The sequence below is a fragment of the Sapajus apella genome, unplaced genomic scaffold (assembly GCF_009761245.1).
Source record: "Sapajus apella isolate SASKATOON/1434 unplaced genomic scaffold, GSC_monkey_1.0 scaffold6, whole genome shotgun sequence".
In the NCBI taxonomy this organism is placed as follows: Eukaryota; Metazoa; Chordata; class Mammalia; order Primates; family Cebidae; genus Sapajus; species Sapajus apella.
In genome coordinates this window covers 65,295,796-65,313,222 of record NW_022436946.1, presented here as the reverse complement: position 1 = coordinate 65,313,222, position 17,427 = coordinate 65,295,796, and the positions used below count along the sequence as shown (strand labels likewise).

General features: G+C 36.6%; 1 protein-coding gene across 25 annotated transcripts in view; it reads right to left on the bottom strand.

Annotated features, from left to right (window-relative positions):
* SNAP91 (synaptosome associated protein 91) overlaps nt 1-17,427 on the bottom strand; it is a 156,643-nt gene that overhangs the window by 23,615 nt on the left and 115,601 nt on the right. For 14 of the 25 annotated variants that reach the window (XM_032275372.1, XM_032275380.1, XM_032275373.1 and 11 more), the window contains 8 exons: nt 15,055-15,162; nt 14,160-14,423; nt 13,867-13,944; nt 13,633-13,704; nt 13,134-13,217; nt 11,889-11,972; nt 3,864-3,998; nt 2,073-2,222 (listed from right to left, as the gene is read on the bottom strand). In XM_032275372.1, coding sequence (XP_032131263.1) covers nt 2,073-2,222; nt 3,864-3,998; nt 11,889-11,972; nt 13,134-13,217; nt 13,633-13,704; nt 13,867-13,944; nt 14,160-14,423; nt 15,055-15,162 — 975 coding nt within the window. The remainder of the gene's footprint in view (nt 1-2,072; nt 2,223-3,863; nt 3,999-11,888; nt 11,973-13,133; nt 13,218-13,632; nt 13,705-13,866; nt 13,945-14,159; nt 14,424-15,054; nt 15,163-17,427) is intronic. The other 11 variants (XM_032275385.1, XM_032275383.1, XM_032275381.1 and 8 more) reach the window with 4 other exon arrangements.

Genomic DNA, 17,427 nt, shown 5'->3' with positions numbered 1-17,427 from the left:
AAACTATGTTACATTTTTACCAGCAATGTTGTGGGTTTCAAGTTTCCACATTCTCATCAATGCTGGTTATATGTCTTTTTAATTATCTCCATCCTAATGGATGTAAAGTGATATATTATTTGGTTTTGATTTGCATTTCACTGATGAATAATGGTGAGCATCTTTTCATGTGCATATTGGCCACCTGTATATACTCTTTGGAGAACTGTCTATTCAAGTAAATTTTTTGCCATTTTAAAAGTTGCATGATTTGTCTTTTCATTATTGAATTATAAGAGTTCTTTATTCTGAGTAGAAGTCTCTTATCTGAAAAATGATTTGTAAATATTTTCTCCCATTCTATGGTTTGTCCTTTCACTTTCTTAATGGTATCGTCTATAGCACAAAAGTTTTAAATTTTGATGTATTCCTACTTACCTATTTTTTCTTTTGTTTCTTGTAGTTTTTGAGTCATATCTAAGAAACCAAACATAACCTAATCTAAGGTCATTTTCTCCTATGTTTTCTTCTAAAAGTTGTATAGATTTAGCTCTTACATTTGGTTGTAAGACTTATTTTTGATTTTTTTCTTTGGTATAAGTAAAGGGTACAACTTCATTCTTTGGCATGAAGTTATTTAGTCTTTCCCCAATTTTATTTTTTTTCTGAAAAGAATGTATTTTCCCTTACTGAATGGTCTTGGCATCCTTGTCAAATATCATTTGACTATATATATGGGGGTTATTTCTGGGATCTTCATTCTATACCATTGTTCTATATGTCTATCCTTATATCAGCACCATTTGTCCTGATTACTATAGCTTTGTAGAAGTTTTGAAATTGGAAAACTGACTACTTCAGATTTTTTCTTTTTCAGGATTGTTTGGCTATTGCTGTAGTGCGTTAGCTTCTTTCAGCTGGGATCATTCTCATAGTGGTTGACAGCTGAGGGCTGTGTGTTGGTGGCACCCTCAGCAGTTGGAGGTATGAGTCCTTTATTTCTGAAAGGGGATAAATTACAGTATGCAGAAAAAGCAATCACTCAGTGAGATGAAATTTTAGTGTAGGAGAAAATACTCCAATAACCTCTCCCTGGGTGTCATTAAAGCATTTTCACGGTTGCTCAGACCACAGGGAAGGAATGAAAAACAAAACATATGTCCACAGGCAAATGCACAGGCAAACGATTCTGCATCAGTGATCTGCTAAACTTTCGATACTGCCTTGAATAATGATACATATCTACAGTGGTAAACCCATTCACATGAATACACAATTCAGAAATAATGCAAAGCTCGATCTTTATAATAGCTGCCTTCCTTTCTAGGATTCTCTGCCCACTCCGCTCTAGTCACTCATCTCCTAGATGTCCCTTGATTCTCCCAGGCAAACTTCTTCCTCAAAGCGTTTGCACTGACTATTTCATTTTCCTGCAGATGTCCTTCTTTAGATCATCACATAGTTTACCCCTTTACCTTCAAAATCTTTGCTCAAATTTTACCTCCTTGGTCAGGCTTACTCTCTTACCCTGTAGCACTCCTAACTCTCCTTTGTCTGTTCTTTCTCCATGGAACATATGATGTATCACACTATACAATTTACTGATTTTAAAGTTTGTGACTGCCCTTCCCAAGTGCCATAAGAACAGACATTTTTATCTGTTTTTTTTTTAAACTCTTTTGCTCACTGGTTTATCTCTAGAGCCTGGAAGAATGCTTGGTGCTCAATATTTGTTGAACATATTTCCAAATAAAATGGAAAGTTAAGTGCTTATTACACATAATACACTTGGTTTCATAATTGTATATGTTCCCTAGTTATACCTTTAATAATTTGGATTAAAATGACATTGGTATTGCTTGTGAGCCAATGACATAGGAACTGTTGCCTTCCAAGGACCTGCACTGGGTAAAGCACTAAGTATTTCTATTCCCTCCCTGCTATACTCACTCATAAGAGAATCCAGAAACAAAACACAAGAGACAACAACAGACAGGGGGGGGGGGGGGGGAGAGAGAGAGAGAGAGAGAGAGAGGGAATTCACATATGCTTTAGTTAAAAAAAACAAAACAAAACAAAACTAGATTACTCACTGCCTACTAAGCTGGCAAGAGATGAATCAAGATCACTCCCAAGGGCTTTGCTGGCTGCCATCGCAGGACTGGGTGGTACCATTGAGACAGGTGCAGGCTGCCCAGCTGGTGCCATGGTTGGCATCAAAAGATCACCTAGACCATCAAACACTGGAAATCAAATAGACTAGGTTCAGAATAACTGAAAACAAAAACAAGGTCATACGCAAACTTAAAGTAAAACTGTCTTTTGATAAGCTATGGAAACAAGTGAATATACAATCTTATAAAAGAAGGCATGTAATTCACACTTTTCATGACTGCAACACCAAGAAGAACATGTTGACATATGTCTACTCATGAAGTATGAAATTACTAATGAACATGAACAAAGACGTAAAAAAAATCTGTATAATGTACAGGAATGAACACAGACTTTGCAGCCAGGTCTGGGCTTCAATTCAGCTGCATGCCTCACTGGCTATAAGACTTTGAGAAAGTTCCTCTCTGAACTTTTTAGTTTTCTTATCTGTAAATGGGGAGAGTATGACCAATAGATGACTTCGTTGTAAACATTAAATTAGTTGATATATATCATGTGTTTATTATAATGCTTGCTTTATATAGGCACTCAATATTGCCATTGTTGCTCTCATTTAAGAAAATAGCAAAAATATTCTAATGTGCTTTAAGGCAAAGTCTAAATAATGTACTCTGAAAACCTAAGATGTTTAATTTAAAAATAATTCTTAAATGAGAAAATAATGCATCTCTTAGTTTCCTACAAAATTAGGAAACAAAATAAAATCTGATATAACAATCAGCATCTAGTAATAGGTACCTGAAAAAGTTGATCACATTTTAGAAGTAATAATTTTGATTTTTTTCTTTCTCATTAGAGCAATCACTTTTGGTTATAATTCTAAGGGTGTAGGTAAATTAAACACTATTTTAAGTATTAGGGATCAAATGCATCATCAATGGCTCCTGATCACCAAATGATAAGTTATTAACTGTTCAGTTCCTAGAATACAGAAAGTTCATTCAAAATGCGGACACACAGCATTTGCATAAGATATTGCTAATATCTTATCTATGTCAACAACTTTGTAATTGTAAAACTTTATCAAAAACTACGCATATCTATGACAACAACTACTATACAATAATTTTCAAGTGAAAAAGGACAGCATTCAACTAGGCACTGGCAATAGAAGCAACCAAATTGTCAGGCAGAGGATATATTTAGGGTGTTTCTGAAACACATTTAATTGCCAAAAACTCACCAATTGAAAATTTGTAGTAAGGACCCAGCATGGGAAGAGTAGAATGGAAGAGAATACAAACAAAATGACAGCAGTGATGAAAGGTTAAAGGCAGGCAAAGAATATTATTTGTGTCTCAACTTCATAAAACTGAGGGCCATGCAGGCTTCAGAGGATGTAAGCAACAGTAGTGGGAGGGTTCACATATTCAAACACTGTACAAAGATTTAGTACAAAGTATTTGTTTTCCTTTAACCATCTCTAAACCAAGTACACGTAAGCCATGCAATAGATGGTGTGTGGGTTAAGTTAGATTTCTGCTAAAAATAAACAGAAACAGAGAAAGGATTGCAGGTTATTCTTATGGATACCAATATGTACTGTAAATTTTAAGTTATTGAATCAGGGATTTATTAATATTTTATAAACCAAATTATTATTCAATATTTGCTTACTGTAAATTTCCTGATTGCATACTAACCTTAGGTAGTATAGATTTTTTATTACCAGGATACATGAAAAGAATGTTTGAAAGTCACTGCCTCACCTGATGGATCGAAGGAGCTGCTGCTGGAAGTTGAAGGCGTTGTCCCAAAAGCTGCCTCGAAATTGGGCTGTAGCAGGTTATTCTGAGCTGGAGTCACTGGAGATGGGGAAGGGGCCATGAAAGAACCCCCAAATCCTGAAAAAAAATGTTCCAGAAAAACATAAGCAGAAACAACATGAAGGTTGGTAAAGGCCATAAAAACAGAATTTAAAAAGTTATAGAAAACTGAAAAGGAATTGACTGCATGTTGATTAGCAGTGAGTGAAACAGAGAAGCTCATTTCTGAAAAGTTGTTCAAGTATAATATTTTGATGTCTGACATGCATTAATGAGAGATTTAATTTAATTAGAAATAAGACAGGACACAAGAATATATACCCTTATTAAGAGAACTGATAGCAAGCAAATCTATTATTACAATGGAGTATATAAAACAAAGAAGGCATCACTAGGGTTAAAATGCAGATAGTCTCATTACATTTAAATTTTATGTTTCTTCAAATCATAATATCTGGTTTCTAGAAAACGTTTACTACAAATTATAATAAACTATAAATACAAATCAGAAAAATACACATCAAATCTTTAACATCTATCATACATGTTCTAGCCCCACTGCTGTCACCACCAGTGCAGGTCCCTGCAACACTGCTCTCTGGATTCATGAACAGTCATGGAGTGGGTTGGCGTACTGTCTCTAGTCTAGACCTCCTCCAATCTAGTTTCCACAGTGCAGCCAGAGTGATATTTCCAAGTGGAAAATGTTGACAAAGTTACTTCTCTAAAATCTTCTATCAGCTCCCCATAGTTTTTCAATTCATATAATTCATATAATTTGTGTAGTGAACGGGTCCTTCTGTCTCTACCCACTGGACCCTCCACATCTCTGCAAAGCAGGCTGCAGCTGTGATCCACCACTCGCAGTGTCAGATGCCTGCTCTGGTAAGACTTCCTTGCCCTTACATTACTACCGACCGCCAGGTACACCCCACCCATATCCCCATATACACAAGAAGTATCCTCAGCACCTAATACATAACCCCATCCTACTCCCATTACATGTATTTATCCCCATTGCCCCTTCTCCAACCCCAGGATGGCTTTTTGAGGCCAGGATCTGTGTCTTCTTTTCATGTCTTTCCCACTAATATCCCACACAGTGCCTAAAACACTGAATTAATGTTTATTAAATGAAGGACACTTTCGAATATAAAAGGTGAGAAGAAATCAAAGACTACTGTAATCCACCTTCAAATTAAGTATTTATCCTTTGAGGGCTGGAAGCAAAACATTTCTCTCAATCAACAAACAGCAACAGAAGCAGGGGTCACTCTGCATTGCTGCTGTACAAAAATATACAACCTGTGAAGGAAGTGATTTCTTACCAAGACACTGAATGATGTTCTATTATATAAGAATTTGTTACTACCAGAAGATGTTCCTGTATACAGTTAAAGTATATTTTCCTTTCAAATCCAGCCACATTGTCTCTTCTTCACAAACTGCTTGCAAAAACAATGTTTCAAAAACATCTTTAAGTTTATATTCTATAGAATTGATTTATAATTTTGAAAATGATTTCCACTAAAATTCTCTACTATTTTCTAAAGCACGTAGCAATACTGTTCAAGTAATGTTATTCCTATAAATTGACAGTGATGTGGGTTTAGACTTTCCTCATATGTGTATTAAAAATTTTAACTTAGGAAAAAAGTTATTTATTAGATTACAGTTCATTATGGCTACTTTAAGTGATTTTAGTATTTGAATGACATAAGCATTACGTAATTTTCTTTACTGAAGAAGATATCCTCTAAATCAGGAAGACCTTAGCCCAGCAAAGGTAGGCTAAAAGTAATTATTTTTGTGAATGTGACCATTTTGATTTTAGGAAGATTGGTGGCTGTATTAATGCGGGTTTTTAAAAACCATTATCCCGCACCTCAAATTGGAATATCTCTGGTTACTTTAGGCAGCTGTTCTGTGGTGTGATTCTCTTTCTGTAGGTGAATGTGGAGACAACTTGACTCTTGACTTAAAACTCGGCCACAGAAGGACCATTTATTCTAGAATCACAGAATATCAGTGTTGGAAATGGCCTCAGGATCATCTGATTCAGTCCTGTCATCTCATGACTAGAAGAAATCACTTAAAGAGAAGTCAACAGCCCAGCACTTTGGGAGGCCAAGGCGGGTGGATCATGAGGTCAAGAGATCGAGCCCATCCCGGCCAACATGGTGAAACCCCGTCTCTACTAAAAATACAAAAATTAGCTGGGTGTGGTGGTGTGTGCCTGTAGTCCCAGCTAGATGGGAGGCTGAGGCAGCAGAATTGCTTGAACCCGGGAGGCGGAGGTTGCAGTGAGCCAAGATGGGGCCACTGCACTCCAGCCTGGCGACAGAGCAAGTCTCTGTCTCAAAAAAAAAAAAAAAAAAAAAAAAAAAAGAAGCTAACACACTGATAAGATTCAGTAAAAGGAAGAAAAGGAGTGCATTTACTTAGGACACTTTGCTTAGTGTTATTTCCACTTTATGTTAAGAATCCATCTACAAGTGAATAAATAAAGCTGTTCACTGAAAAAAATAGTGCCTTCTCTAAGAAAATTAAAGGTAAAGCCAAGATTGGCACAGGGCTCACCAAGTGCCAGGCACTGTTTGGTTTCCTCTTTTAGGGTGAGCCATATGAACTACACGAATGGCTGATATTTGACTGTTTGGTCCTAGAAAATCAGCAGTTTTAAATGGTTCAATTTAAAACACATATTAGCTTATTTAATCATTATAACAACCACACGAGGTTCAAAGATTAGAAAGCTAAGATCAGAGATGTTAGATAATTTGTTCAAGGTCACATGAAGTCAAATTGCTGATCCAGGATTCCACACAGGAATTCTCCAGAGTCTGGACTCTTTGCCACTGTACCACACAGCCTCTTTCCCACATCCAGAAAAAAACGCTGTAGTGGCATTCTTCCTACACATTTATAAAATTTTCAGAGATCTGGCAGGATGACTTTTTCCCATTATACTCAGTTCTTGTGAAATAAGTGCCCTCACAAGCCTAGAATAATTAAACAGCTCTTAGGTGATATAAGATAACCAAGGGATTATCTCAAAAAAGTAATCAATTGCTATATGAAGAACTAAACATGAACATTACAGACATTAATGAAAAGTTTGGGGAATTCCTCCTGTTAACTCACTGAAAACTTTTAGGGCTCTGGAAGAGAGTTAACAGGAAAACCTAAATAATCTTTCTATGTGGTTCTAATTTATATTAAGAAAGATGTTTAGGTGGCTATGGTGGTTCATGCCAGTAATCCTAGCACTTGGGGAGGCTGAGGCAGAAGGATCACTTGAGGCCAGGAGTTTGAGACCAGCCTGGTCAACATAGTGAGACCTCATTTATATATATACATTAGACAGGGGGGCATGATGGCATGTGACTGTAGTCCCAGCTACTCAGGAGGCTGAAGTGGGAGGACTGCTTTAGCTCATCAGTTCAAGGCTGCAGTGAGCTGTGTTCACACCAATGTCCTCCAGCCTGTGCAACAGAGGGTGACCTTGTCGCTTAAAAAAAATAAAAATAAAAACAAAAAGAAACATGTTATATGGAATGGAATTGGAAATAAGGTAAGGCTTTTGCGTGTCCTGTAGTCATATTTGAACTGTCCTACACTATAACTGAAGAGTCACCTATTTTCAGGTACTCAACCATCTGTTGACACTCTGCTTTTTAATCACAGATGATTAGTCTTATGAATGTATCTTTCTAAAGGGGAGTAGCCTACACACTTAATGAAGACCTATTGATTCAGATATATCAAGTCTGTCTGTCATAGCCTACACAGTCCATATAACACATCATATTGTTTCAGTTCCAAGAGTACAATTTTAAAACTATTGATAAACACACTCCCACGCAGGATGATAGAATCGATCCTCTGTAGACCTTTTCCCTTTAGAGGAAATTGTTACTTTTTAATTCCACACTGGGCATGTTTGTATTTTAAACTCAGTTCAAGGACTTCTGCAGCTCATTTTATGAAATTAATGTGGTTAAGAGAACAAATGCAAAACTACAAGGGACTCATAGGCTGGACCATATAGTCCCCTGTCTTTGCAATTAGAGATAGGATATGACATACTCTCATACTAGTACAGATTAATGGCACAGTCACCCTAAAATTGTGTCTATTAAGGAAGAACATGGTTGTCCTACTCGATGCCAACCTCAGATGTTAGGCATACTCCTCAACACACCTAACTTCCTTAATAGTCCATTTTTACCTTTGCCATCCAGGAACCTGCCTGAAACTTTCAAACATCAATATTTTCATTTGATATATTTTGAACAGAGTTTGGCAGCTTTACTCTTCACTGTATGAAATATTTACTTTTATTAGTTAAAAACTTAACTTTCAAGTTTTCATTCTGGCGCTAACTGAGATATGAATAATATCTGTATCCTAACCGTAATCTCAATGGCTTGGAGAGAATTACTTATTGGTGTTGTTATGGATTCCCCCTTCTGATTCCCCCTTCCCACATTCTTCTCTTTCTTCATTATTTTGAGAATTATTTTTCTAGTCTGGCTTCATTGGAAGTTGTCTTCTCCAGAATTTTTTCTCATTTTACTATACTGCATGTACCAAACACCTTAAAATTTTTATTCAAGGGGTAGAAGAAGACTAAGGCGATATTTTAAGTGCTGTTTAATTCTGGAATTGGTATTATCTGACAGTTCTAGAAACAAAGAAGTATAGTTTTTATGACAGATAGGTTCATTTTCAAGAGACTATCCAATTAGCCTTTGTTTTATAGTTTCAAAATACATACCAATTTCTGACAAAGCTTTTTCCTCAATTTTAAGATGGTTAATTTTTGATTTAAAATCTCTATAATCACTTTAACATTTAATATAATATATATTTATTGCCTTATCTTTATGATTCATATGTAAATGTGTTCCCCTCAAAAAAATCTAATCTTAGGCACTGAGTCCAGTTACCAAGGTTCCCTTTGAGCAGTCTACCCTCCCATTATTTTTCTTTTTATTCCTAACAGGCAATCACAAGATTCTAGAGAATCTTTTTCTAGATTCTAGAGAATCTGTCCACCTCGGCCTCCCACAGTGTCTTACAGGTGTGAGACACTGTGCCCAACCCCTTTCACCAGGATATAAGGTGAAATAATATTTTACATTATACCAAATAAATCAGGCACTGACATATGTATAAATTAAATTACAAGAATTGTCTTGAAAGCAAATGAGACATTAAAACCCATTTATACCAATTTACATTAAATATTAATTTATTTAAATAGAAAAGAGAGAAATAAGAAAGTGTACACAATATATAACTCTTCCTATCACTGAAAGAGTCACAAGGAAGCAATGAAAAGTGTGCAGTAAATGAGACCTATGTAGATGACATTGTTATTTTCATTGCCGATTTTCTCCTCTTTTCCACCCAATTTTACTAAGATTTCAGAATGGATAACACAATTAAATAATTTTATTTTTTGTAAAGTGAACTAACATACTTTTTTGTCCACTTCCTCTGCTGGATCTGTCCATGTACCAAGCTGTGCAGTTGTGGCACAGCTATGTGCAATTGTACCTGGCAGCAGGTGACAAACCCCTTCAGGCTTGTTCCAGGTGTGTTTTTAGATCTTATCTCCTCAGGGTTAAATCTCTTGCTCTGTTACTGACTTCTGACTTGGAATTGGATGGGAACATTCCCTTTTCCCACAGGCTTTGATTAGCCTTTCAGCTCCAGTTTCTAGTGTCCTGGGCTCTTTTGGAAACAGAATCTCTCAGGTTCTAGCCTTGAAGGGCACAGAGAGGCCACAATGGAGGACCCTGCAGTAGACAATGTGGCTGTGCAGCTCTGGAGGTGGTCAACAATAGCTGACCACTCTGCCAGGCTCCTGCCTGGTAGGCGGCAAATCCCCATTTGAGATCTGTGGCAAGGGAATGGGATGCCCGAGAGAGAAAGAAATAATTCATAGGCTTCTGTGAAAGGCCACAACATTTATTTTACCAGCCGTTTTAACCTTAATTATAACATCAAAGCAAAATGTTTGTAATCACTAATCTCATTTTAAAGTTAACAAGGTCATGAACTCCCATAGCCATTTAAAACTATACTATTTCTTTGGCATGTTAAAATCTTATTGCTGAACCCCAAAAATGTGTATGAAATTTATTGGTTTAGTAAGAGTTTGAAAGTTTTGGTAGCCAATTTAAAGCTGATGTAAGAATATCTAGGCCTGGAGGAAAAACTAGGCAAACTAGCAGTTTATTTCCCCAAGTAACCAGCTGTGGTTTGTGTTAAATGCATTGCCTCTTATCATCTCTGCAACTTCACGGTGGGGCCCTGGTTCTTCATTGTTGAAGAAAATACCTAGTGGTAGTCACTAGTATGAGTGGTTTCAGCCAGCAAGACTGTCATGTTTGATCGAGTAGTCTGGAAAGGATGGGAAAGACACTAGAGAACTATTGCCCCTGGGAGACCGTTAAATAGCCAGACTGAATTACTGATTGAAGGAAAGGTTAACAGCTGGGCTATGACGACCTGCTTCAGCTTCCTGAGGAAAGATTTGATCTCAACTCAAACTTCCTACAATTCTGAAGGCTGATGAGGGTCCTTTAGGATCTGCCACTACTCACTACTAGTCAAAGAAAAAATGTTTCTTACCTTGCTGTACCTGGTGCCAGGATTGTTTATTGTATAACTTGTAATTTTATGGGCTACAGCCACACTTAAAAAAAGGGAACTATTCATATGCTCTATCAAGGTCTACATGGCTAGCACTAGCACGGAATTTAAGATGAGAGACTTCAGAAATGCACGGCAGCTTCTCAGTGGTGATGTGGCCCATGCTGTCATCAGCCCCTTGTCAACCTGAGGACCAAAATCCATCCCTTGTGGTGACTGTGAAGGGACCTCACAAGCTGCATCTGAGTGTCTGAGTTCTCTGTGATACTACTGTTGTGGTTCCTGTTATGTACCCTTCTAAGTAAAATCAGAGTAAGGTAAGCCAACAATGTCTTGTGAGTTTGACTAATAATCTGAAATTAAACTTATTATTGTGGTCTTGCAACTGGTCTTTCATAATGCTTTGCTTATGAAAATAATAATTTCTAGGTCAAGGCTATCATTAAGCACACACTTTTTCTTGCTCCCAAGGAAGACCAATACTTGGCTTTTACTGTTTTTGAGTCCTTGAGCTGTTTCCTTTTATTTTAATATATACTACCTAGGCCACAAGCAATAATCCTAGGCAAACTGTACCAATCTATTTCACTCTATTACCCTGTTGAACTGGGATCACCCATGAGTTTTCACATAGAAAAATGATCATCTTATTTTAAAAAAGTAGCCTATGTGATAGCAGTTTTGACTCAATGATAGGAGTCTGTAACAGTTTTTTATGGAGTGATTCACATGTTACAAACCTATATTCAAACATCAAGGTATGTTTCCCCACAAATTCCTTTAAAAAAAAGATGGGCATAGACATTACAAGACAAAAATTGCTACATAAGCATATTACCTTTTAAATAAACTAAAAGAAACATGTTGACTGAAACTAAGGCAGATTTGGAGCACCCAAAAAGCCACAAGGGTAGTTTGTATACAGCTGCGGTTTTAAGACCAGTTTCATAAAACCCTGAGAAATAATCAAACTTCTATTGTATAATGACTTAATTTCTAATTTCATGTCTTTTAAAATCATTTTTAAAAGTATTTCAATTTTTATTTTAGATTTTGGGGGACAAGTACAGATTTGTTACATGGGTGTACTACGTGATGCTGAAATTTGAGGTATGATTGATCCTGTCGCCCAAGTAATAAGCATAGTACCCAATAGACAGTTTTTCAATCCTTGCCCCACTCCCTCAATTTCATGTCTTGAAAGAAAAAGAAAACATACACCCTGCAATTTCTGTAATATTTCTTGCTTATAAAAATATATCCACATTTAACTTCTACAAAACACTATTTTAATTTAATTACCAGCTAGTAGGTCTGCCGATGCTGATGAAGTAGAAGCAGCCTGAGGTGCAGGTTGGGGCTCAGAAGCACTACTTCCAAACGCATCTATCCATTATCCATTGTGCAGCGGAAAAGTAAGAAAGTGTAAACAGTAAGTACAGTAAGTAATTGAAATATTCTGCAGAGAAATGCAGAGACATGACAGTGTACAGTGAGCTGGTCTTTTGTGGGTGTGTGAAATGATCACATGAATTATGCTCTGACTGGTTTATTCTCTCAAAGAGAGTTCTAAAATATTAACAAGTAATACCTCCTTGTAAGATTAAGAGAATTCTTTTAAGAATAAAAATTTTTTACTTAACCCTGTCATCTGTCAAAACAGAAGCAGTTTTAAACATTTTACCTAAAGGTAATGAAAAAGATTTTTTCCATTTAGAATTCTATTGAACATTTAAAAGAATTAATAAACTTAATTCAAGGAACAGCAACATTATCTGTACCTATATATCAAGGTTTAGTGCATATTTGTCACAAGTGTTGAGCCCCCAAATATCAGAGACTGTGACATCTTTGTATTCCTCATGTACCCATCATGGAATGTCCACGATGCTTCAGTGTACAGGAGGTACTCAATGTGAGTTGAACTTTCTAAGGATGATATTTTAGCTCAAGACTTAATTCAGTGCATCTTCCTGCCCTCAGATAACACATAAAGGAGAGGAAAATATATTTAAATCAGCAACACATTTCCAATCCTTCTAATTCTTTGTAAGGAGAGTAAAACATTAAACTTAATATAAATAAACCTACAGAATAATGTACAACATCTAGACCACATGCTTTCAGTTTTAACTGGCTTGCTTTCATTTCTAAATTATCTATTAATAGATTGTGTTTATTTTGCTTTTAAGAACTTAGAGATGTTGATTTAGACAACAGATCAAGATCACCAAGGAAAAACAGTAGAAGGAAATTCCAGTCAGGTAATTCTACATTAGATGAACAAACAGTTGAAAACATAAAGACTTCAAGTGAAAAATTATGTGTTTTGTTACATCATGCACTGAAAATTATGATGAAATAATGAGGATGAAGATGATGATGGCGAAGAAATGAAAATGATCTTAAAAACTTAAGTTTACATTTAAGAGATAGAAGAAATTTTATATAATCTAAAGAAAAAATGATGAAATATAATAAAATAGACCTAAAAATTATTCTGAAGAAAAAACATTCCTTAAGTGTTGATGGAGGAGAAATACGCACCCCCGAAAAGGTCTATGACACCTGAAGAATCCACCTTTGCTGGCGAGGCAGTGGTTGCAGGAGATGGTGCTGCAAATGCATCCACTGCAGTGAAGCACAGATAGGAAAAAGTGCATGTCACCCAAGAGAAAAGAAAACCATGAGCCTTGACAAATGGCATCTTGGGATTTTATGGTTCACTCCAGGCAGAAAGACTGTAGACAATCTTATCAGTTAAAGAAAAGCAAACAGATTTTAAAATACACATTTTCTGGTACAAAATAAAATTTGACTCAAGGTCAGACATTTTAGTGTGAAAAAATTTTCTCTATTCACTAGCCTTAGATTTGAAATATTAACCCTCACCAGTTGATGATGGTCCTAAGGGGAAGTTTTTCTTTTTAAGTAAGTTTCAAATTTAAAAGAACTCAAGAAAAACCCACATGTCATATCCTTCTGTCCATGCATTACTTCCACCAGACATCTTTGAAGGCCTGACCTTGGCAAACAAAGCACTCACCGGATAAGAGGTCAGCAGTGAGAGAACTCTCAGGCACAGGAGAGGCCCCTTGTGGTGGAGAGGAGAAAGCATCTTCCAAAAGTGAAACAAACCAAAACCAAGGAGAGGTAAGTAGTAGGAAGCTGAAATCAAAGTAAAAAATCTAACAAATGCATTATCATAGGTGAGTATAAAGAGCTTAATCAGGAAACATCTAAGAAACGAAAGTGAAAAAAAGGGTTGCTTTGGTTTTACCTGTACCAAACAGGTCTATGCTAGGAGCAGCATCTGGCTTAGGCGCTGCAGCAACTTCAGGAGCGGACTCAAATAAATCTAAGACCAAGAACACACATGCCTTTACTCAACTTGAACAAGCCTGAAACAGCATCACTTCTCAGTCCTGAATTAGCACTTTTCAGAATTCTGAATTAAGCGGCAAATGGTTTCTAGAGAACCATTTAATTATACAGTCTTCATGCAGTACATCTCAAGGACCAGAATTCAATCCACCAGATGGAAAGAGGTTGACAACAATAACAAAAAATTACCACCAAAGATATCTAGAGCAGGAGGAGCAGTGGTGGCGGTGGCAGCGGAGGTGGTGGTAGTGGTGGTGGCAGCGGCGGTGACAGTGGTAGTGGCAGCAGCGGCAGCTGCAACGGCAGGAGCAGGAGAAGGAGCAGTTGCGGGAACCGGAGGGGCTGTGCTAGCTGTAGGGGTAACTACAGGAACACTGGTCTCAGGTGGCTTCATTGCAAAGAGGTCCAGCTCAGGTGCAGCCTCTGCACTACCTTCAGATGGGGCAAAGGGGTCTTTTGGAAAGGAAAGTGGAGACACACACAGCATCAGTAAGGAAAGAGGCAAGAGACAGCATCATAACTATGGCAAGAGACACCCTACACAGATATTTATACATTAGCTTGGTGTGAGGCTCCTTGGATTTAACTACTATGCTACTGGCAGGGGTTAGTGACTAGAATGTTTTTCTAAAGAAAAAGGAAAACTTAGTAGGTACCACAAGTTAGGAAACCAAAGCACTTTGCAAAGTGCTGTAAGATTAACCTACAGTCTAGGATCAGAGATTGCTATCCTTCAAATCTTCACTCAGTTTGGTCAATCTGGTAGCTTTGAAAATTCATTAAAACATGCCAATCTATTTGAACTCAATGTTACAAGAGTACAACATAGCATTAGAAAAAAAAAACATTAAGACAGCATACTTGCACTGACAAAAATTGTCAATCTTAAGAAATTGTCAATTTTGATAAGTATGTACTTCATTGTCTTAATGTTTTAAATGCTGGCATTATTTATTCAGTTATGATGAATGATATTTTATACTCAGAAGAAAATAAAATTAGAAAAACATATGGCCACATCTAACTACAGGGGTTTTACATTAGAACAGAAAAATAACAGACTGGCTAATGACTTTAAACCCACCATTTCCTGAACATGCATCAAGTGCTGCTGCTACAGGGGTTGGGGTAGCTGGTGCGGCGGCCCCTTCGGATGCTGCAGGGGCCTCCCCAGGAGAAGCTGCAAAGGCATCTTGGGTGCAGTTTTTAAAACAATAGAAATTAAAGGAATAAAAAGAGAAGAAAATATAGTAAAAGAACCAAGTTAAATTGTGAATAAGGCTCCCTTATACAACATGAATTTTTTTAAAATGCATTTTTATGGCCCATGCACTGTTGGTGGTGACAAAACAATTATTCTTTGCGCACCTTCATGTTAGTTAACATGCAAGTGATATAGTGTTGATACTGCTGAGGCCTAATAGGATCCAAAAGGTAATGAGATTCTCATTGTATAAGGGCTTGAGAAGCATGTTTTATGTATCATTAGAAATTAATGGATGTAAAAATTAAAACAAAAAATAATTTTATTATGTAATTTAAGACATTAAACTTTCTCATCCAGGTAATACTGATTCACTGTGTTATTAAAATGTCCCTGTCTCATAGTTTCTAGCGAACCTAATATCTTCTTTAATGCCAATACAATTAAATATATAATGGCAATATAAACAATTCTAGTTTTAAGATTTTTTAATAATCTAGTAGTACAGGCAAAATTACAGTGCTAACATTAAAGGTTTACTAAGCACTCCTAAATGCTAAGTCTTCACTATCCTTGAAAAGCATTTCCAAATGTAACCAATAACTTATAGATAGATAAAATTAGGGTATGACACCATAATACAATTATATTTTTCTAGTTATTTGGAAAATAATCTATTTTCAACAGATTAAAACTACAGTTTCATATTTTAAGACCATAAGTGTATTATTATTTATAGTAGAATATTGTTAATATACAAGAAGCCACAGTTTATAAATGCCCAATTTACAAATGGCTGATGTGTACAAATGCTTCCCAATGTGTTTCTATCAGCAAACAATGTTAGTTAAGTCCTGGAGCTTGCATAGAGATGCTATAGTTTCAAAAGTATAGAAGGAATCAAGTAATCATAAGCATGACAGGCTTAGGAGAAGAAACTCCTGGGGAGTGGGGACCAGCATTCACCTAGAACCTGTCACTTACCTGCTAGACTTCCCATCTCCAAATACTGTCTACGGCAATATCTACTCATGTTTCCCAGAACACTGTTCCTTCCGTCATGAAAATAACTTGTCATATATACTTGGGAAGTGCTACACAGTATATCTTCTTCTTTGGAGATTTACTTAGTATATTAAGACTCTTGGACATGCTATAGTCAAGAAACTTGTTTCTCAGTTTGACCTGGCATGTCCCAAGCTGAGTATGAAACACTCTTTAGTAATGCTGAGTTCTAGTTTTATATGGAATAACAAACATTCAACTAGATAATTATTTGGGTTAAAAGGCCCTTTACCAAATCACAGATATCTCTAAAAGGGACAACAGGACATCAGTTATTCATATCTTATGGATTAGTCTGATCTGATTGCTCCTCTCGTTATACTGAGGAAATATATGTCCCATTCATTTATTATTAGAGACAAAGTCTTGCTCTGTTGCCCAGGCTGGAGTGCAGTGGCACTATCATAGCTCACTATAGCTTTTAACTACTAGGCTCAAGTGATCCTCTGGCTTTAGCCTCTGCAAGTGCTGGGATTATAGGCCTAAGCCACTATGCCCAGCCAGGAATTTATATATATTTTGAGTACAAGCAGGCTGACAGGCCAAATAAATAAAACTAAAGAATGAAGAATATATTAAGGGATAGGGTAGGCCCACTTTCTAAATGACATGTTAAGGATACCAGAGGACTTAGAGCAACACACTCCCTAAGAGCGGGGCAGAAGAATATAAGACAAGTATGAAAAGAGGTTGGGAGGGCTGTAAATATTTTGCCATGAGTCAGGTCAGATGTTTTCTTTCTTTTTGTTCCTATAAAATTTGGAACTGAGGCCAATAATATTGCAAAGACTAGAAACGGTAATAGCAGTCATATATATTGCCATTATTAAACTTAATATCTGTAACTATCTTGTGATGTAGATTCCACTATCTCTGTTCTGTAGATAAGAGAACCAAAGCTTACAGCATATGTGTTCTCACCACAAACAGTAAGTGAGGTAATGGATATATGTCGATTAGCTCAACTTAGCCATTCCACAATGACACATACTTCAAAATATCATGTTGTACATCACACACACACACACACACACACACACACACACACACACGTTTAATTTTTCAATTAAAAATTACTTTTAAAAAAAAGTCTGATGACTTGACCAATGTTACAGAGTCAGAAAATGGCAGAGTTAGGATTTGGCTCAAAGCTGTCTGACTGAGCTTTGTGTGTTTAGCCACTGTACT